At 42.3% G+C, this 22,501-nt stretch overlaps 1 protein-coding gene across 3 annotated transcripts in view; it reads left to right on the top strand.

The window, feature by feature from the left end:
- The window catches only part of FAF2 (Fas associated factor family member 2), a 59,461-nt gene extending 37,941 nt beyond the window's left edge, over positions 1–21,520 (top strand). For 2 of the 3 annotated variants that reach the window (XM_014826815.3, XM_014826816.3), the window contains exons 3-11: positions 2,931–3,065; positions 4,567–4,643; positions 7,114–7,252; positions 8,865–8,950; positions 9,050–9,141; positions 10,548–10,725; positions 12,635–12,806; positions 13,667–13,810; positions 18,246–21,520. In XM_014826815.3, coding sequence (XP_014682301.1) covers positions 2,931–3,065; positions 4,567–4,643; positions 7,114–7,252; positions 8,865–8,950; positions 9,050–9,141; positions 10,548–10,725; positions 12,635–12,806; positions 13,667–13,810; positions 18,246–18,428 — 1,206 coding nt within the window. In that variant the 3' untranslated portion in view covers positions 18,429–21,520. The remainder of the gene's footprint in view (positions 1–2,930; positions 3,066–4,566; positions 4,644–7,113; positions 7,253–8,864; positions 8,951–9,049; positions 9,142–10,547; positions 10,726–12,634; positions 12,807–13,666; positions 13,811–18,245) is intronic. The other variant, XR_011505711.1, reaches the window with a different exon arrangement.
- Positions 21,521–22,501: the final 981 nt, after the last annotated feature.

The raw sequence follows: 22,501 nt of genomic DNA, 5'->3' as shown, positions 1-22,501 counted from the left end.
TTTAAAATGTGAAATTCAATAGTTTTTAGTATATTTGCCGGGTTGTGCAGCCATTGCCACAATCAATTTTAAAACATTTCCCCCCAAATGTCTTAGAATATTGAGAACATTACCTCCAAAAGAAACCCCACACCCTTTAGCTATTACCCTCCTATTCCTATCCCTCCCACCCTACTCCCCAGCCCTTAAGCAACTACTAGTCTACTTTTTGCCCATAGGTTTCCCTCTTCTGAACTTTCATATGAATGGAATAATAGTACGTGGTCTGTTGTGACTGGCTTCTTTCACTTAACATAGTGTTTTCAAGGTTCATTGTGTTGTAGCATGTATCCGTGCTTCATTCCTTTTTTTGTATTAAGGTAAAATATAGGTAACATAAAGTTTACCATTTTAACCAGTTTTAGGCGTACAGTTTAGTGACATGAAGTACATTGGCATTGTTGTGCAACCATTACCAGTATCCATCTTCACCACTGTCTGGTCCTCCCAAACTGAAACTCTGTACCCATTAAACACTTACTTCCCATTACCCCTCCCCCCAGCCTCTGGGAACCACAGTTCTGTTTTCAGTTTCTATAAAAGTTGACTATTCTAGATATCTCATGTAAGTGGAATAAGACAATATTTGTCCTTTTATGTCTGGCTTATTTCACTTAGCATAATGTTTTCAAGATTTATTTATATCATAGTATGTATCAGTACTTCATTCCTTTTTATTGTCAAATAATATTCCCTTGTATGAATATACCATAATATCTTTATCCATTGGTAGACATTTGGGTTGTTTCCGCTTTCAGCTGTTGTCAGTAATGTTTCAGTGAACTTTAGCATACAAGTTTGTGTGTGGGCATATGTTTTCATTCCTCTTGGGTGTATACCTAGGAGTGAAATTGCTGAGCCTTATGGTAACTCTGTGTTTAATCTTTTGAAGAACTGCCCGACTGTTTCCAAAGAGGCAATTTAACATTCCCAACGGTAGTGTATGACGGTTCCAGTTTCTCCACATCCTTGCCAATGCTTGCTGATATCTATCTTTTATAGTATAGCCATTCTGATGGGTATGAAGTGGTATCTTGTGGTTTCGATTTGCGTTTTTCCATTGGCAAGTGATGTGTAGAGCATCTTTTCGCATGCTTGTTGGTCATTTGTATTTCTTCTTTGGAGAAATGTCTGTTCAAATCCTTTGCCCATTTTTAAATTGAGTTGTTTGTCTTTTTGATGATGAGTTCTAAGAGTTCTTTGTATATTCTAGGTACTAGACCCTTATCAGATATGTGATTTGTGAAATATTTTCTCCCATTCTGTGGATTGTCTTTTTACACTCTCAGTAGTGTCCTTTGATGCACACAAGTTTTCAGTTTTGGTGTAGTCCAATTTATCTACTTGTTTTTTCTTCTGTTGCTTGTGCTGTTAGTGTCATATCTAAGAAACCATTGCCTAATCCAAGGTCATGAAGATTTTCACCTTTGTTTCCTTTAAAGAGTTTTATAATTTCAGCTCTTACATTTAGATCTTTAATGTATTTTGAGTTAATTTTTGTATTTAATGTGACTTAGGGATTCAACTACTTCCTTTTGTATGTAGATATCCAGTTGTCCCAGCACCGTTTGTTGAAAGACCATTCTTCCCCCATTGAATTGTGCCTTAATCCTCAAAAACATGAAAACTAGAGAACTACTTGGAGTTAGCCACACTACAAATTTTAAAGCCACCTCTCAAGGTTAGAGGGCAGACAAGTCCTCCAAGGGACCACCCTCCCTTCTTACAGCAGTTGCAAGTTCAGGAGTTTCCCAAAACTATCCTCATATTTGATGATTCACTAGAAGAGCTCACTGAAAGCTATGACACTCATGTTTACAGTTTATTACAGGGAAAGGAAACGTTAAAATCAACTAAAAGAAGACACATAGGGCAGAGTCTTGAGTTCCCAGCACAAAGCTTCCATACTCCTCTCTCATGGAATCAGGACATGTTACCCTCCTGGCATAAATGTATGACAGTATGCATGAAGTATTGCCAACCAGGGAAGTTTACCTCAGCTTCAGTGTCCAGAGTTTTCATTGGAGCTTCATTACTTAGGCATGGTTGATTTGATCGGTTGCCTATGTGATTGAACTCAGTCAGGTCAGCTGGCTCTTCATTACCCAAAGTCCCCAGCCTAAATCACTTAGTCTTTCTGGGTGGCCAGCCCCACCCTAAGATCCAGTAACAAAGACAGTCCCATCAGGTATAACATAGATTATCTCCCAGGAGCTGAAAGCAAAGACCAGACTTCTCTTTGGGTAAGGCCAAATTTTTTACTACACTAGGGCAAAAATCCATTTTCAGGGGCAGAGTTAAGAAGGAATGAGACTTTTTTTTTTTTTACTGAATATCATCTGTCTGCCAGAAATTGTATTAGGATCTTTATGTATGTCATCTCATTAAATTTTCAAATTAACTCTGAGAAATATTGTTCCTTCATTTGACACATGAGGAAACTGAGGCTCATAAGACAAGCAGCTTTTCTGAGTGGTGGAGCTGGGGAGGAGACTTAAGTTCCTCTACCCCAAAGACAAGCCTTCCATCATACATCTCCATTGCACAGCTCTAGGGGCACTGTCTCCACTGTGTCCTCTCTGGATGGCTTTCCTTAGGCTTGTAGCAGTGGAGTACCTTGTATCCTAGCCACCCTGAATAACACATACCATCTGAGTAAAAGCAATATGGAGCAGAAATGGAGCTTCCAGACAAGTTCCTTGGAAGCCTGTAGTGCGCTGAATTCTGGAGCCATCACCATACGTTGCCTCCCACCAAAGCAGGTCAAAGGTCTGTGATGATACACTCCTCAGATTACCTGTTTTGAAACACCAAGCAGTGGTTGCCTCGTCTCTTCTTCTGGGTTGATTTGAGCATCACTGAAACTCTTGCTCCTCTTTTTTCTTTCTCAGGCTGCTGTACAGGACAGATTAAATGAGCAAGAGGGTGTACCAAGTGTTTTCAACCCACCTCCATCCCGACCCCTGCAGGTTAATACAGCCGACCACAGGATCTACAGCTATGTTGTCTCAAGACCGCAACCAAGGGCAAGTTATTTCATAGCTGGAATGTCCCCTTTGTAATTTTATAAGTCCATTCATTGGTTATATTCATCTCTGTATGGTAGGAGCAGAAGAAATAGCCAGAATGTAAACCTGTTAGCTACATCTGGCTCCTTGGTAGATTTATTGGGTTTATAGTTTTTCCTTGATTCCTAATCAATTGATATAGTAACTACCCATTGTGTTTTGGTCTTTGTCAGTTATTTGAAGAGTTTTCTGCACAGTAAGAAAACTGTGTGACTTAAAAATGCTTGCTATATGTTTAATAGATCTTCCGCTTTTAAGTTAGAATGTTTACTGAGTTCTTTGTTTCTTCATTTTGCTTAATTTTAAGCTACGTCTAGGGAAGTACTTGGAATCTTTGTGGAGGCCTTGGCCATATCTTTGAAATTAGTCTTGAAGGGCTAGTAGCAAGGAGGTGGTTCAGTTAAATTCAACAGACACTAGAGAGTGCTCAGTGTGCCTGGCACTTTGCTGTTGGGGATCCAGAGATGAATAGAGAGCCAGTCTAATTAGAGAAGTCAGAAGTATATGCTGGTAATGAACTCCAGAGAAGTTTTTAGAGTTCCTCTTTCTTGTTCTTGGAGTTAGGCTCACCTCTTATACTTGGATTTAGAATTCCAAAAAAGTGCACTCCCTTTAATCTTGCAGCAGTTAGATTTTACTCCATCATCCTACTTTTTGGTGGAGTACTTGACAACATTTTAAAAATGGAGTTTCCAAGTAGTCATCTTGGGGTATTCTGAAGTAGAAGAGCCCAGATTCCTAGAGCAGTGTCCTTATATGACTCAAGGAGTAGTTCTGTGTATGCCCAATGTTTCCTCAGTTTGTTTTGGGCTTGACTTAGTGTTTGGGACCTTAGTGTCAGCTCTGGTGCTTCAGAGCTCCGTGGCCATGGATGTAGGGAGGGTCTCAGGCTAACACGATGTGATGTATAAGAAATGCTTTGTAAACTTTAGAGCCTTGCATATATGTACTAGCTAATAATAACAGCAGCAATAACCAACATTGTTAAAATAATAATTAGCATTATTACTAAGATTAGAGGCCATATGGGAATTTATAGTTGTGGTTAATATAGTTATTTGTCATTTATATACAAATATCCAAGGTAGTAATAGTGTTATCTTTCTTGCTATTTCTGTGTACCTAATTTTAATGTGTAAATCTAAAAAGGAAAGATTGAATATTTATGGTTGGGATGGAAAACTTGCAATTGAATTTAACTAATATAAGTAGCTGCACAAAAAGTGTTGAAGATTTAATACAAAAGTTATGTGATAAAAGAAAAATATGATGGTATTAGATGACATGAGATCAAAGGCAGTTAGTCTTTAAGAAGAATGAGGTGGCCGGAAAGAGGGGACCTTATTGCAGAGGGAGCAGTCACGTGAAAGGACAAAAAAGAGTGAAAATCTGAACTGGCCCTTTTCTGAGGTATTAGGGATTGAGAGAATGCTGTCTAACATTGTTTTTGGAATTTCAGGGGCTGCTTGGATGGGGTTATTACTTGATAATGCTTCCATTCCGGTTTACCTATTACACAATACTTGACATTTTTAGGTACGTACCTTTGTATTTACATGTTAGTAACAACAGTTAGACTTTGGAGCTGAAACGTAGAGCAGAGTGAGGTGTATGCTTTAATCAATTTTGACTTGCCAGTTTGTCATCAGGTTGAATACTCTTCCTGGACAATCTTTTAATATAGTATGAAAATATTTTAAATTGTTCAAACATAACAACAGATGTTGTGAAATGGAATTGTCTAAAGTAGTCGTCGCTATCGTTTTCAAGAATCAGTCTACCTATATTTATCATTTTCCTCCCTTCTCCTGCCATGTTTGTCTACATTCTCAAGTTCATCTTCACACCCTTTCCTTTCTAACCCCCATTGTCTACTAGCTTCATACTCCTTTTAACTTCTACCCTAAACCATCTAACTGCATCTGACTACTCATAATCCCAACAAGTTCTCTTGCTCTGACATTACCCATTTTTCTCTAGATTGCTCCCACAACAGATTCACCTCTTGAGACCCTCCATCTATACATTTCCTTCTTTCCTGGCAACCCACAGGTTGCTGACACTGGAACCCCCTTTCTTCACACCTTCACCTTTCTTCTTGATTCCCTCATTTACCATTCAGAGAGCTCAGCACTGGAAGTTGCAGAGAGGCCAGGACTAGAAAATGTCAAGGGGGTCCGAGTTGCTGGCACATCAGTCTTGGGGTTTCTAGTCTAGAGCTGAGTAGTAGGTGAACCCACATCTAGGCTTTATGAGGAACTGAAATGTTTATGGGCATCCAGGCCAACAGATGGAGCTAGAACATGTTGTCTGTGCCTTGCATATAGGACAACCTGTACCTCTCTTCAAATGTGGGATAGCCTTTGCCTTGCTCTAGTGCGAGGATCAGGACAGTACTTTTACCTTGGCCACTTGGTGTTTTGTGAGATTGCCTGCTTATTGGCTTCTTTGCTTTAGCAAAGTTCTGATTGGTCACCAATTAACCAATTAGTACTCTTTCCACCCCTGTTTTGTTTAAGAATGGGCACGTAAAAATCTTTAAAATCATAATGAAGACTACTTTTTTTAAAAGCTGATTGTCCTAAATTACGTAGGCCATAGTAATATATTGTAATAAGAAACATAAAAGTTAAAGCTTTTATCCATTCATTCATCAAAATTTGAAAACTTTAAGAGTAATAAGATAATCGTAGAATACTTAATTTCAGAGAATGTTATCAAAACATCAATCTTCTTAAGGATTTCTAACCTCTCTCCCACATACACAGCTTCTTACATTTGTTTTTAATTTGCTCTGGAATGTTTGTGTCGATGAATTTGATTTGATTGCTGAGGAGAAATTCTAAGTGAAATTGTATACACGTGAGGAATTTGTTGAGAGGATAAGGAATTAGCTCAAGGTTTGGTAAGGAAAGTGTCATAGTTTAGTCACCTTTTCTGTGCTGAGAATTCCTCAAGTATATGAATATTGTTTGCTTTCCTTGGGAAAAAATATGCATGGCATGTGCTGCTAATTTAATGCAAGCGTATCATCCAGGTTACTTGTGTAACGTTATGTAGCGTATTGACTTAGCACACCTCTGCCCCATTGCCTTCCGGGAAACCCAAAGGATAAATAAATAGTGCTATACAAATGTGATAAGATGACCTCTTTAAAAACAGATGCGTGTGGTACCATCCTTACCCTTACACTAGCTGCGAGGTCTCCAAATCTACCAGTGTACTCCAGATCTAAAAGTTTAATAACTTCCTCCGTGGGTGCCATCAGCCATAGATCATCAAGCAGAATTTACTTGCCCCTTTGAGGAGCAAGTAAATCCTGACTGCAGGTTCGGGTTTTGAAATTCCTGTTCCTAATTTGAATAGCTTGGAAGTATGCACTAAAAATTCAAAATCCCAAGGGAACAGAAAAGAGAGAGAGGGGCAAGTAGGACAATCAGAAAGAGCAGGCTTGTCCAATGGAACTTTCTGTGATGATGGAAACATTGTATATCTTCACTGTCCAGTGTGGAAGCCACTAATCACATGTGGCTCTTAAGCTGTTAATGTGGCTAGAGTGACTGAGGAACTGAATTTTTATGGTTATTTCACTTAATTAATTTTAATTTGTTTTAGATAGCCACATATGGCTAGTGGCTGCAGTCTTAGTGCCATTCTAGAGAGTCTGGGGGCACAGCCTGATTCGTGATCTTTTTGGATACTCTGTCTTCCTTTCCCAATTTTTCTAGGCCAAAATTTTTATGCAAAAAGCTCTCAGAATTTGTTCTACCAGTGTTGGAATTTATAATCCTAGTAATTTGCATTGTTCTTGAACAGAGGAACACTACTTGCTGCGTTGCAGCTTTTGAGCCAGACTATACTCTCAGGCTTGATGGTCCACTCACAGACCATTCCCCTCCTTTTGCTGCCAGGTGTCTGGCTCCGTTATAGAAATCTTTATAAACTAGCCCACCCCATGTGCACGACAGTAAGCCAATTCACGTGATATTTATTCCTTCCTCCCCAGGTTTGCGCTTCGTTTTATACGGCCTGACCCTCGCAGCCGGGTCACTGACCCTGTTGGGGACATTGTTTCATTTATGCACTCTTTTGAAGAGAAATATGGGAGGGCACACCCTGTCTTCTACCAGGGAACGTACAGCCAGGTCAGTGCCACAAACCATATAGATGCCAATTTATTGATATGATTCTATCCACAAAGGAAAGCATAGTCCACCACTGATCGTGTTATTCCTTTACTCAGAACTCTAAATAGCTCTTCACTGCTTACAGGAAAAAAGACCAAACCTTTTAGCTGGGCCTCCTTGATCTAATCCCAACCTTCTTTTGAGATCTCTCCTGCATAATCTGTTTCCCCCGTACCCTAGGTTCCAGTTAAACCATTCCCTGAACATACTCTCTACTTTGCCACCTCTGTGCCTTTGCTTTTGCTGTTCACTCCACCTGGAATGCCTTCCTCACATTTTTGCTGATTGGAATCTTGTCCATCCTTCAACCAGCTCATGTCACTCCCTTCTATACCCTTTCCTGATTGGTGTGCCCTACCGTGGCCTACCTTGCAATCTAAAATAGTAATCTTTCCTCTTGCACTTTCATAACTTTTTAAAAACTTACAGCAGTTTCGCATTTTTTCTTATAGTTGTTTGTGTTTATGTCTTATCTCCTATACCAGGTTATAAGTCCCTTGAAGGCAAAGCCTTAGTCTTCTGTGGTCCTTCACAGCATTGAATAAGGGCATAGACCCTAGACTCAAAGCAGCACATCTCATTCAACCTAAGCCCCACAGACTTTTGACTATTACCTCTCAGGGGGCAAAGATTAAGACTTCTGTGGGTGTTGGGCGTATCCCTAGTTTGCCAGAGAATAATTAGAACTAACACTGAGGGCATAGGTTGGAGGATAATTCTTCAGCCTCCAGGATTCCTGAATCTATCTGGAGAAAGAGAACAATGCTTACTCTTCCTTCCTGCTTGGATTCTCCCACACATCTGCTTTTTCTCGTAGTCGGCCTCCTTACCAGCTGCTCCCACCCCACTCGGCAAGCACCTGCTAGATATGGGGCACTGTCCTCAGTGCTCAAGAGACAGATGTGAATGAAATGGGCACCTCTCATGCAGCCCCTCTGCTGTGATCCTAAGGGTAGACCATTGGTCCTTCAGGAAATCTTAATTGAACTGTCATGTACTCAGGATTAGGCAAGTGCAAAAGCGCACACAGGAACCTTGGACACCAGCCTTGTCTTTGAAGATCTTTACACCCTATGCTCTTTAGAATGCCTTTGGGTCCCACAGTCCTTCATCCCTCCTGGGTGTGTGGTCTGGCATCAGGCTCATCTTCACAGTGTTTTTTTATTTACAGGGATATCATAGCTGTAAAGTGGTAAAATTCTCACCTCCCTTTTCACGTGGTCAGATTCTCGTGTTTCGTCTTCCTTTAGGCTGTGGGAACAACTGACTTTTCTGTGATTTGTTGGGGACTATTATTCATCAGCCTGTCTATTCTCATGTGCCTGATACAACTTAGATCCTAACAACACTAAAACCTTTTCATTAAAGCTTGTTAGCATGGATTTCTATAGGGAGACAAATGCAAGGGGTGTAAAGGTGGGAGACTAGGGATCTGATTTCTTACTCACCTTTTTTCCTCATTTCTCCTTTTGTTCCCTCAATATGTAGCTGTATCCATTAGGACCCTTAGCCTAATTGAAAGCTCAAGGCACAGTCATCATCATAATTAATGATTTTCTGTTTCCCACAGGCACTTAACGATGCCAAGCGAGAGCTTCGCTTTCTTTTGGTTTATCTTCATGGAGATGATCACCAGGACTCTGATGAGTTCTGTCGGTAAGTGTATTGATCGTTTTCTTTCTCTTTTCTGACCTTATCTGCTGATAGTTTGTAGTAAGCAAGTTCTTCTCATGTCTTTTTCATCCCTCTCCACAGCAACACACTCTGTGCACCTGAAGTTATTTCACTAATAAACACTAGGATGCTCTTCTGGGCATGCTCCACAAACAAACCTGAGGGATACAGGGGTAAGTTGTGTTTCTTTTGCCTAGTTGAGATTGTTGGGCTATCTTTGGAATAACCTGGACAGACACGCCATTTATTGCTTGATGATTCTGTGATAGACACAGTGCTAATTGCTGTTTATACATTAGCTCATTGAATCCTCTCAGCAGTCCTCAGAGCTGGGGATTATATTACCTCTACTTTATGGTTTAGGAAACAGGCTGACAGAGTTTAAGATCACACAGTTAAGTTAGCAAGTTTTGGAGTAAGCTCGTGTCTCTCAGCTCATTCTAGCTCATTTTTTACAGGTAACCATTGCCGGAGCCTGTTTTCTTTTTAAAAACACCCAGACCTGGCCAGCATCTTGCCTTTCATGAGCTTTTCACTCAAGAGTTCATTCTCATTATCAGCAGTTTTCACAGGGCTCCTTGCACAGTCAGTTAGTTGTTCTTGAGTACCTTGAGTGCTGATGGGGAGTCAGAAAGTTTAGATCTTTGCTGACAATAACACTTGACTGGAGGTAACTGTTTTTAGGAGTCAGTATAAGATAGTAAGGTATCCAGCGAAGGCAAATGTCCTTACTTTGCAGCTACTTCTGTTCAGCAACTTCTGAGTGTACACTAGCATACCAGACCCTGTGCTGGATCCTGAGAACAAAGACGTGCAGATGTTTTTGCCTGCATCCTGGAATCTGAATCTTTACCCCTAATTGGTTTTTTAATGCCTGATAAGTTCCTGCAGCATGTGTTATGCCATTCTAATATGCTTTGTGGGGGGTGGATAGAAGGAACTAAAGAACTTATAAAAATCTGTTCTTTCAAACCATAAGGAAAACATAGGTAAAACTCCATTATGGTAAAATCTTGGTTGTTTGGAAGATCAACTTTCTAAACTCTTCTGGAACAGAAAAGCTAGCCTTTTTGCAGGTGAAAAAAAAAGACATAGGAAAATGGATGAGGAAGGGATTGGACAAGAGGAAGAAAAGGCAGAAGAAGATGATGTGGAGATCATTACCAGTAGCATAATGCTGAGACTTGCAGCCTTGTCCACTTTAGGCTTGACCCCTGACACAGGGAAAAATTATTCTAAACAGTAGCCAGTCTTTACAGATCCTTTTCCTACCATCAAATAGACATTGTCCTTGCACTCCACAGCCTTCCCCAGCATCTTCATGTCAACCACACCCCCACCAGAAAAGCCTGTCCTACTCAAATCAAATTACCTTGGGAGTACGGACAGAAATACATAACAATGACAACAAAAAGATTAGGAAACTAGGGGAAGAAAAAGTCAGCAGAGAATAAATGACACCTCCCTTCTTTCCCAACTGAGACTAAAGCAGTTCTCTCTTGCTCGAGGTGGAAAGTCTAAGAGTTGATCTCTTTCATCCCTAAGTCATACCCTTGATTTGTTGGGTCTTCTTTGTCAGTCTCGCAGGCCTTACGAGAGAACACCTATCCATTCCTGGCCATGATTATGCTGAAGGATCGGAGGATGACTGTGGTGGGACGGCTAGAAGGCCTCATTCAACCTGATGACCTCATTAACCAGCTGACATTCATCATGGACGCAAACCAGACTTACCTGGTGTCAGAACGCCTAGAAAGGTGCAGGGAAGTCCCTCAGTGAAACTGAGAGAGAGACCAGCTGTAGGTTTGGGTGGCTGACCCAGGCCTCCAAAAATCCTGACTTTTTCTCTATCTTAGGGAGCTTTGAAAGCCTTGTCCCTTTAGTGTTAAAATATTTAGGTACTTTGACCTAAAAAACTCTTCATCAGATCATCTGTTCTTAGAGATGTGATTCAAAATAAAAACAGGCTTCTATGCTCAAGAATGTGTACCGTGTCATTTAGAATAGCTGAATATGATATAAATAACTTAAATTTAAAAACTGAGGAATGATTATAACGCTTCTCCCCATTACATAAGCCAGCCCTGGTGGTCTAGTGGTTAAGACTTGGCGCTCTCACCCTTGCAGCCCAGGTCCATTGCCGGGTCAGGGCACCACGTCACCCATCTGTCGTTTGTTACACTGCCACGGCTGCACGTTGCTGTGGTGCTGAAACCTATGCCACTGGTATTTCAAATACCAGCAGGGTCACCCACAGTGGACAGGTTTCAGCAGAGCTTCCAGACTACAATAGACTAGGAATATGGACCTGGCTACCCACTTCCAAAAAAATTGCCCATCAGGGGGCCAGCCCGGTGGTGCAGCTGTTAAGTTCCCACGGTCCACTTTGGCAGCCTGGGGTTTGCCGGTTCAGATCCTGGGTGCGGACATGGCACTGCTTGGCAAGCCATGCTGTGGTAGCCGTCCCCCATATAAAGTAGAGGAAGGTGGGCATGGATGTTAGCTCAGGGCCAGTCTTCCTCAGCAAAAAGAGGAGGATTGGCAGCAGATGTTAGCTCAGGGCTAATCTTTCTCAAAAAAAAAAAAAATGGGCCATGAAAACACTTGAATAGTCGCAGAGAATTGTCTGATACAGCACTGGAAGGTGAGAAGATAGCACAAAAAGACCGGGCAGGGTTCTGCTCTGTTGTACACAGGGTCACTAGAAGTTGGCATCAACTTCATGGCACTAGCAACACTACTACATAAGTAATGTACATTAATTGTAGAAGATTTGGAAAACACAAAAGAGCACAGCAAACAATTTAAAGCCGTATGTATTCCTCCCACCACTTTTAAACACTTTTTAACATTCTGGTATATTTTCTTTTTCTTTCTTTTTTTTTTTTTTTAAGATTTTTTTTTTTTTTTTCCTTCTTCCCAAAGACCCCCAGTATGTAGTTGTATATTTTAGTTGTGAGTCCTTCTAGTTGTGGCGTGTGACGTGCCGCCTCAGCATGGCCTGATGAGCGGTGCTAGGTCTGCGCCCAGGATCCGAACCGGCGAAACCCTGGGCCACCAAAGCGGAGCGCGCGAACTTAACTAACCACTCGGCCACAGGGCTGGCCCTGGTATATTTTCTTTTAATGTTATAGACACACACACACACTCGCTCCTATATACATACACAGTTTTTGGGAGAGAAAATAAGAAGTACACCTAAACGTTACAGTGTTTTCTCTTTGGTTAGTGGAACTCTGAATAAGATGTTGCTGCATTTTTCAACTCTTCTAAGATGTATGTTTGTGGGGTTTTGGTTTTATGAAAGCAACATATACAAAAATACAGTAACCCAAAAAGATATTTACCTACCTGTAAAATAAGATCTTGATGATCATTTTATAACAATAGTACTATGTTGCTTTTGTTATAATTGGGGGAAAAAGTTTTCTTTGACAAGTGAAAAGGGGAAGGAAAAACTTGCCATTTCTTTTTCTGCCAAATTAAACAGGAAAAGAGACAGCTCATTCAGATCCTGTGATGCTCTGCCTTGGATCCTTTAGGGTAGTGTGAAATAGTCACCTGCCAAGATCGTCAACTTCTTACCCCCCGAAAAATTTCAGTCTAAGAAAACACAGAGCTTTGTAAGATTGTTCTTTTCCTCTTATGATTTTGATCTGTCTGCAGGGAAGAACGAAACCAGACCCAGGTGCTGAGACAACAGCAGGATGAGGCCTACCTGGCCTCTCTCAGGGCCGACCAGGAGAAAGAAAGAAAGAAACGGGAGGAGCGGGAGCGGAAGCGGCGGAAGGAGGAGGAGGTGCAGCAGCAGAAGCTGGCAGAAGAGAGGCGGCGGCGGGTGCGGAGCCTGGCTTTACTCCCGGACCCCCAAGCTGAGCTCTTCTTAAGTGTGAAAGGAAGCAACTGGAACATGATGGGATTATGGCCGATTTAAATTCTTCTTGCCATTTTTATATTTACTACATTTTCACAGAAAGTGTTTTAAAATTAAAAGTTTATTAAAACAAGTACAATAGTGAGTAAAAGGCGAAACAGCTCTGTTCCATGAAAAGTGAATATAAATTGATAATAAGCAGTTGAAAATGCTGTTAATTCGCAGTTTTTTTTTAAAAAGATTGGCACCTGAGCTAACAACTGTTGCCAGTCTTTTTTTTCTGCTTTTTCTCCCCAAATCCCCTCAGTACATAGTTGTATATTTTTTAGTTGTGGGTCCTTCTAGTTGTGGCATGTGGGATGCTGTCTCACCATGGCTTGATGAGCAGTGCCATGTCCACACCCAGGATCTGAACCGGTGAAACCCTGGGCTGCCAAAGCAGAGTGCACGGACTTAACCGCTCAGCTACGGGGCCGGCCCCCACAGCAGTTTTTAAGTATTCATTCTTGGTTTCAGTGTTAGCTAATTTGGCATTTCATTCATGATCTTGTTTCTTTGTTATTACCAGTTGATTATAGCCACTGTCTTTTAGTCATTCCCTTTTTTCCAGACAGTTAAATATCTTAACATAGTCAATAAATAATACATGTGATGCAATAGTACTTTGAATTAGGGTGTTTCTGACTCTTCCCAAGCAGTTTTCTTTATGCTAATGTCATTAATTTTTCTTCTGACTGCACAGTGAACCTACATGGTGGTGGTGTTTCTTGTGGCCTGTTTCCCTCTTGGAGCCATAGCCTCACGTTTGGTTTGTGTGTCTACAGAATTTGCAGGAGGAAAAGGAAAGGAAGTTGGAGTGCCTGCCCCCGGAGCCTTCCCCTGATGACCCTGAAAGTGTCAAGATCATTTTCAAATTACCCAATGATTCTCGAGTAGAGAGACGCTTCCACTTTTCACAGTCTCTAACAGTAAGGACCGCTTAAGTTGTGTGATGCACGTGCAGATCCTGGGCTCTAGATTTGGAAGCTGTTGAGGACTCTTGAGAGTGTTGGTGGAGTATCTGCTCCTCTGATGAACAGGGGCAGAGCGGGGAGGGCCAGAGAGAGAGAGAGGAGTGCAGTGAACTGGGAGCTTCCTTCGGTTTCAGCTGCCAGCTCAAAGCACTTCCTAAGGTTTCTTTCATCATGTTTGAGCTCTGCTGAGACTTGAGGTATTGGAGGTGGGAGGCTCTTCCATGCTGCTCGGCTCTCAATGGCTTCTAAATCCCCCCAGAACCCCTCGTTCTGTACAGAAAGTGCCATCTCCGCTGACTAGAAGCACCGGAATTACACATCTGAATATTAGTGCAGGTGTGGTTTGCAGACAGTTGTCACTCTCGTTTTCTACTCATTTAGCCCATAAGAAGCCCCAGTTTGTGGGGCTACCTTGTATATTTGGTGTCTGCAAGTGAATAGTGTTTGTCATTCCATAAGGAAATAGTCCAAAGCAAAGACTCTGAGAGTCTCACAAAGTCAGGATCAAATTCTCCTTCCTCTTGGATTAATAGATGTGTTTTTTGGTCAGTTTATTACTTAATTGACTCAATTTCTTCATCTGTAAATTAGGTGTAATAATAGACACTCTCTAAAAGGATGGTTGTTAGGATTAAGTTCATATGTATAGTACTCAATGTTGGGCCTGGCTCGTGGTAAGCATTCAGATGCTAAGTATTATTTTTGGTATTTATAACCAAAAGGAACTTTCTGTTTATATTAAGAGTTGGTATGTTGCCTTTCCAAATTTACAGCTATAGCAGATTCTGCCGTCTCCCTGATCACTTGAAATAGTTGGGAGTAAACTGCATAATAGAAATGAGGATGCACTGTAATCAGTTGAGGCTAGCACAGATGAGGGTGGCGCGTTCACTACTTCTTGTTGAACCAGAGAACACTGGACAAGTTCCAGAATCTTTTACAGGGCCTCGGATATCCCATCTGTTAGATGGAAATATAATCAGCCCTCTGAGAACTAAACCGAAGATCTGTCAGCCACTGTGTTAGGTACTCTAGGGGTTATACAGATGAGTGAGATGTGTTTCTGGAATTCCCGGAACTCACTGGCCAGTAGGGAATGAGAGACTCGAAGAGCTAATACCGAGTAAAAAGTTGTGAGGCATCCTGATGAGAGAGAAGCAAATCACTTCCATATTTTGTTTGTTTCTCTCTCATTTATGCATGCATTTATATTGGGGGAAGGTGCTCACATCTCTGACTTTGGAAAATTGGGGGAACACGAATGAGCTTCACACGGGTCCTGCCATGTTAGTAGGTGGTTACTAAATGTCCATTCCCTTCCTCTGGTGTGTTTCCCGTTTACTGGTTTACATAGATTTGAGCTTGCAACCTTGTTCACTTACGGTTTTGTTGTAGTACACCTAAGCTTTATAGAGCTTCTGCTCCCCAAACTCTCCTTCTGTGTGTGAAAAACCTAACCAAAGTTTGCTCTCTTGAGTTTTGGAGGAAAATGTACTAGCATTGTGGAACAGAATAGGCTTGTGGCCAAAGAGGAACCAATCCATTTGTTAACTATTTAATCCTAAAAGTTACGTAATAAACAAACAAACCAACCTCAGACTGAGAGAAGTTCTTGGTTATAAATGGAGAGGAGGCTCAGAGATGGGAAAAGAAGTGTAAAGGAAGAGAAGTGTATTGGCAGCGCTGGCCTTGAATTTAAAATTCAGAGTTAATAACATATAACTGAATAATGATTTGTAGTCGTTTAGTGGTCTTGCACACTTTGTGTCATCTTCTGTGAGCTCTGCCCTTCATATGTAATCTCAAAGAGTGAATGGTCAGCGAAATATTCAGATTTGCACATGCTGCTCAGCTCTTGATAGTGGTAAAATGCTAAAATAAAAAGGGTAAACTGTAGAAAAATCTCCAGGTCCCCCGAGTGGGCAGAAGAGTGGCAGCTGACTTTCTCTTAAATGAATCCCTATTAGAATCCAAATTATATTCACCCCAGAACTCATTTTCCTGTCTATTATGAACCAAAAGGCGGGACCTCTGGAGATGATGATTAGCCCATTGTCAGTGGTAAATAAAAAATGCCAGTTTTGTACCAAAGTTGAGTATTTTCAAGCAAGGATTGAAAAGTAATCAAAATGTTATTTCACCCTTATATAAAACCCATGTAGGGTTCCTACCAGGAATACTTGGTGTAAATCTAATTGATGCATCTCAAGAAAAGAAAGGAGGGTGAATATTAATGGAAAAAGAGAGACGGGAACTGAAAATGATTGAATTTGATATAAAATATGAGAACTTTATAAAATCCTGAATGGATTAGATAAGAATAGCATAGATTGACTTCTTAAATTCTGGAGTTGTAGGCCCTTAACAGCTCTAAAGAGGTAAGCTTAACACAAATGAGGAAAGGACTGCTCCACACACACAAGATAAATTTATGAGAGATGGAACAAAAAAAAGTAGATTGCCTCAAAAAAGGAGGGGTAACTTGAATGGTGTTTTGTAATCTTTGGGGTTGACCTGAAAGAGATTAGCTGTGCCCTTCACAACACATCCCTTGGACTGTTCGTTAGAAATAGAATGCCACATGGAGAGGGCCGTCGAGCAGATCCAGTGTGCCTGTTCTTAATGTGTGGCTTTATGAGACAGGGAAAAATAAAGGTGGCCTGTTCCACAGGTATCTCACATTTTAAGTTTTAGGAATGTAAGTTTTTCTGATGTTGCCTTACTTTTTCCTAAGAGTTTACCTGTACCTTGTCAGAGCCAGAGCGAGGTGAGGGCATTCCCACAGAGGAAAGGCCCACATAGAGGGTGTCAGGTCTTGATCAAGTTACGGAGGGTGTCCACTTGTGCGGGCTTGCCCAGTGCAGAGAAGTCAGAGCCCAAGTGGCTGGGGGTGAGGTAGGGTGTTAAATCCAGAACCAGAGGAGGAGGGAGGAATGAACTCATGGTTTTTAACATACGTATATATGTACAGAAACATAGATGTTGCTGTGTATACGTGTGTACACATAGTGTCTAGTTTTCTCCGCAGGGAATGCTTGGGAGCAGCAACGTCCCAATAACCATGAACATACCTAGTATCTGGATGATCATTTTTAAATACCATTGTCTGTTAAGAAGAACCAGGGCTCTTTGGGGAAATGGCTGATTCCAGGGCTGGGGCAGGGAAAACACAAGTCAGCCTGGAACACCTTCTGTGAGAAAGCAAGGAATTTATTCAGAGAGTGATGAAGATATGTCAGAAAGACACAGAAGCCAGCTTGAATGGGCTCCTTCTGACTCCAGCTGGAACAATTTGAACATTAATGATTGTAACATTATAACCTATTGAATAAAATAGGAAATCGTGATGCTATATTAATATAAAGAAGTAAATTAAAATTTCAAGGAACATAATGTCTCCATAGTTTTAAAGTCCCTCTGCACAAAATACTCCTTAATTACAAAGAGAAAAAGAATAACTTACAGTGGAGAGGTCTGGCAGTCACCACCTTAATGAAGTGATCAAAGTGAATATTGTAGGTAATTGAACAAATGGAAATTGTGCTCCACCTGAATAGGATGCATTGAGTAGAATGCAGCAGCATTTCTGTAGCGCTCCTGCCAGAGACGTGTACCTGGAATCTAATCTGGAGTGAACGTCAGACAAACAAATCAAGAGACAGGCTATATAATAACTGAAGAGCAATCTTTAGAAGAGTCAAGGTCAGGAGAGTCAAGGGAAGACTGAGGATTTCTTTGAGACTAAAGGAGGAGACTTAGGAGATGTGTCAACTACATGCAACACACAGTTCTAAACCGGATCTTTGTGCTATAAAAGGCAACTGGCAAAACCTGAATGGAGCCCGAGGAATAATTGAATACATATTATCATATCACAGTAATAATGTGTCAGTCAAATGTTCTGATTCTGAGGGCTGTGTCATGGTTATGTAGGAGATTGTCCTATTCCTAAGACATGCACAAGGATTCTAGGGTGATGGGACCTCAGGTTGGCAGCTCGCTCTCGACGGATTCAAGGAAAAAAATTCTGTGTCCTATACTTCCAACTTTTCTGTAACTCTGTGATTATTTCCAAGTAAAAATTTTTTAGCTTTATATCAGACAGATTGTCAAAGAAGAAACAGATGAATCAATTCAGAGTAGGACTAGCATTGGGCTGTGTAATAAGTCTCTTAAAGGAGCTGCCCTACATATTTGCTCAGTGAAACGGAAGGACTTCGAAATGAATTCCAATGTAATGTGATTACTTCATATCTCAGAGTCATCCTGAGGAGAGCTGGGGGATATTTGATTTCATGGGGGGTGGTTTTGTGTGTGTGTGTGTGTGTGTGTGTGTGTGTCTGTCTTTGTCTTTTTCTCACTCCCTTCTTTTTCTCTGTGACCTCCGCAGGTAATCCACGACTTCTTATTCTCCTTGAAAGAAAGCCCTGAGAAGTTTCAGATTGAAGCCAACTTTCCCCGGCGGGTGCTGCCCTGCGTCCCTTCAGAGGAGTGGCCCAACCCCCCCACGCTGCAGGAAGCCGGACTCAGCCACACAGAAGTTCTCTTTGTTCAGGACCTAACAGACGAGTGACACTTTTTTCTTCCTCTCCCCTCCCACCCCAATCCCTAAAAGAAATGGAAAAAACAAAAAAACAAGAGAAATTCATATTATTATTATTATTATACAATATTTTTTTTAAAAGACTGCTGCATCCTAAGGAAGGATCAGAAACCGTGCTGCCTGCAAGAGTCACCACCTGTGTGAGTGCGTGAGGTCGGCAATGAACGTTCCCGCTGGCAGGCCCACCCTTTCCTCCTGCCTCTGCACCACGCACCTTCCAACGAGAGGAGACTCTTCACCTCCAACCCAGCCGTTGTCCCAACTGGGGAAGGGGACATTCCCACTAGTTCTCATTCATTCTTGCTTTTATGGAAAATAAAAGTGAAAAAAACTCCTCCATCAACCAGCTACTGCAGCATCTGCTGAGGACTTGCTTCCCCCCTCTCTGGAGAAGAGAGGGAAGGGAAGGCACAGAGCAGAGATGTACCTTGAACTTCCCACAATTTACGAATAACTTTTAAATTTTTTTCTGTTACTTTGTAATGACCAAAGGAATGAGGCTGACATAGGTGTATTTTTTTTCTTTATTTGATAAAGAGCCAATTCTTAAACCCATGAGTTCATACCCTGGGCTCCTTAGCCCACAAGAGTGTAATAAAGGTGCCCTGGGCTGGTTTGTGCTTACTTCTGCCATTGTCCCTCTCATGTTCCCAGAGAGGTCGTTCTTTTTGGTCCAATTCTTGCTGTCCTTTCTTTCCACCTCTGCATCCCACTTGCAGCAGTGGGAGGAGATCTGGGTTTGTAGCCCCACAAAGGCTGTGTATGTACAGATATACCCATGTATGCAGTGTGAGCTGCACGCATGCTCACCTGCACACACGACGGCAGCTTTTCCTTGGAATCTCTACCAGGTGTTTATGATGGGGTCTGAACAGAAGGATGGCAGCTCTTCATTCCTCTTCTGACATGTGCATGCTGTTCCTGCCCAGCCCTGAGCTTCCCTGAAGTGCCAAGCGTGGTGCCTTTCCAAGGACTAGCAGGGCCTGTGGTGGAACCAGCAGAGCCAGGTGAGAGAGCCCTGCCTGTCTCTGGGAGAGTGGTGGTGGTGGTGTTTCAGGATAGAACTGAGGGGCCTTGAACAGAGCCAAGACAGAACTCCTCAGCCTGTGTAAACTGTTGCAAGGCACATTTCAGTTGCTGGTGTAGGCACCTGCTGGAGGCAGTTTTTATCCTCCTCTCTATTGCTGTGTTGAAGTACTGGGTTCTTGAACCTCTGGATGTCTTGTCTGTGGTTGAGTTTATGATAATGGGTGCATGGGTCAGGCCGTGTGTTAACAGATGCTAGCATGAGCTAACAAGTATTCGAAAGTGTTCTCTAGCTAGACTGGTGCAGGCTCGTCGTAACACTGCAGCCTACCCAAGTTACTGTAGCTCTGAGCATGCTGCAAAGCCACGGGGTTCCATCAAGAGAAAGCCTAACTTGCTAGATTTGTGGTCTGCAAAGGCTTTCTGTCTTGCTTAACTAAACCCTAAGGCCCACTCTTAGGTAGCAGTGCGTGGCTCCTGTGCTCTGCAGCCCTCAGTGATTGGGGTAAACACCAAGGGAGGGGGGAGGGGCCTCACATATGTCACCTGGGGAGCCTGAGCATTTCCCCAAGGCTTTGCTACAGGTGTCTGGAATGTCATCTCTAGGAAAAGTTAATTCTGCTCCTGGCTGCATCTTATTCTTCCACTTTGTTTCCTGCTATCACAAGGGCAGATGAGTGGGGAAATCACTGACTGTTGTCATAAAATTTATCTGGAGTGAACACCAGGCTAACCCATGTTCTCCGCTTAACCGTATGTGAAGTCTGCTTCCTGCTGACAACCACACAGAGAGGAATTTTTCCACTTGACTCAGATCCTCCCTCCGTGTCTGGAATTCCAGCTGTTCCCTGGCAGGACACAGGAGGGTAGTAGGCCCTGCGCTGGTGTACTGAGTCTCTTGCCCACACCTCTTTGGGAAGTGGTCAATTTTTTTCCTTAGTAATTCAGTCTGCATCTTATTCTACAACGTGCACTTTATGCCTCTTGCCTTTTGATAACTTGTTCTGTGAAGGTCAGATGCCAGAATATTAAGAAAAAGTATTTATCTCGGTACAACTCTTGGGGTGGCCTGCCTATTTACTTTAGGTTTCAGGAGGCTTCACCCAAAGTACATGCTCCTTCCTGGTCCATGTGGAAACAGCCGTGCTTTACCCAGACCCCCTCCTGTCTCCTTGCTGGCCCTAGAGCTGCTGCCTAGGTGCCATCTCCTTTCCTCCTCTGTGAAAGATGTACATTTTGTCACTTAACGCCAGTACGATCTGTGTTACTCCCAAGGACCTCCGGGAACTCAGTGGGACCTGCAAGGGAGAAAACGCTAAGAAGCCATTGATTGCAAGTATTTGCTCATTTCCAAATCACCTCTGGGTTATTTCAGCTGTTGTGTCCAAATGACAAGTCATCATCTAACCGAGAATGCTTGTTTCAAGGTCTGTTCAGCACTCCCCAGACTGAAGCTGTAGGTTCAGCCGAATAACCATGGGACGTGACCAAGCAAAGACACCCACTTGGAGTTGGAGTCAGTGGTATTTCTTCAGCCTCAGTGGGGCCCTTGTGATCTTTCCTTCCACTTCTGCAGAATTTCCTGCAGCAAATATTTCTCTCTCCTTGCTTGCCTCCACTATGATGTTTGGATAAGAGATGGCCAGAGGAGAATATTTATCTCTTAAAAAAAACCTAAAACTAAAATGAACCTAGAATCTTCAACTAAGCAGTCATTATGAAAATTGCTGATGGTGCCAAGGCCAAGGAAAGAGTTTCAGAAAATGACTGTGGAAAGAGCGATGACCCCTAGAATGCAGAATCGGGGGCTGTTATCTGGTGCTTGAACAAGGAGCTCCGCTTTACAACTGGTTTTTTAGGACTGGTGAGGAACGCAGCAACAGGAACCATCCACCAGGGATGCAGTGCCCCGACCTGTACTGCACCTGAATAGTTACATGGTAATTTACTGAAGAAATCTAGTGTACTTTAAATTTTTTTCATAAAAGTTTACATTGTATTGTAGGTTAACATTAAATGTTTTATAACAAAAACTTCCTAACAAGTTGTGGGTCTTTCTGTTGAGGAGAGATGTGGTAGGTATTTTTCTGTGTGTGAAGGGAAGGTTGGAAAACACTGGGCAAGCGAACAGGGTATTGCATTGCAGAGAAGCAAGGAGGCATCACAGAGAAGCAAGGAGTCAAAGAGATCCTCTGCATTCCTGGGAAGAATGGCAGCTCCGACCCTGTAGGGGAGCAGGACGACCAGGCAGATCTGGGTCCAAGGTTGGGCTCCGTCACTCCTCAGCTCTGTGACCTCACGTTTTTCAGCTTCCCCAAACTTTAGTTTCCCCAACTTAAGGTAACGCTATCGGCCTCAGGAGAGGTTTGTAGATTGAATCAAATCAATGTGGATAAAGCGCCTGACGCGGAGGCGCCGTTAAGTGTGTGCTCCCTTGCTCCACGCGAGTGTTTTTTGAAGGAATATTTTCTTGCAGTTAACAACTGTCAGTTTCTTAAGGGACATCTGTACTCGGGCTAGAACAGACCTATGTCCTTGCAAATAAGTGGCTAGAGAAGAGTCACCGGCTCTAGACTGTTGGAACTCCCCTCCTGGGGTATTTGCTCCTATTTGCATTTCATTGAGCCTCACTTCTTTGCCTTTCTCTTCCCCACTGTCTGTCCTTGTGCAGAGGACTCACTCCTGTGAATTAGAGATTCCTGTCACCTTCAGAGTCTGCCCTATCGCTCACCCAAAGATGTGAGGCCTTCCTCTTTTTCTGTCTATTTTAAGTGTAAAACAGAATGTCGTCTCAGTCTAGTGAGCGCAGGAAGAGTCTATTTACCTTAAAGGGGTCAGAGCCCATAAAGACAAGCACTCAAAATTGACTAATTCTACACGTAAAAAGTTGACCGTCAGTTAACAGGCAAGGAAAGTTCAAAGTCTGATGCCAGAGACACTTGGTTTCAAATCCTGGCTGTGGCCCTGATGTCTGCCCAGTGACAGCTCTCGGCTTCAGTTTCGTCGTCTGTGCAGTG

The sequence above is a fragment of the Equus asinus genome, chromosome 9, assembly GCF_041296235.1.
Source record: "Equus asinus isolate D_3611 breed Donkey chromosome 9, EquAss-T2T_v2, whole genome shotgun sequence".
Classification (NCBI taxonomy): domain Eukaryota; kingdom Metazoa; phylum Chordata; class Mammalia; order Perissodactyla; family Equidae; genus Equus; species Equus asinus.
Note: the sequence above shows the minus strand (reverse complement) of the source record. Positions and strands in the feature narration are given on the sequence as shown.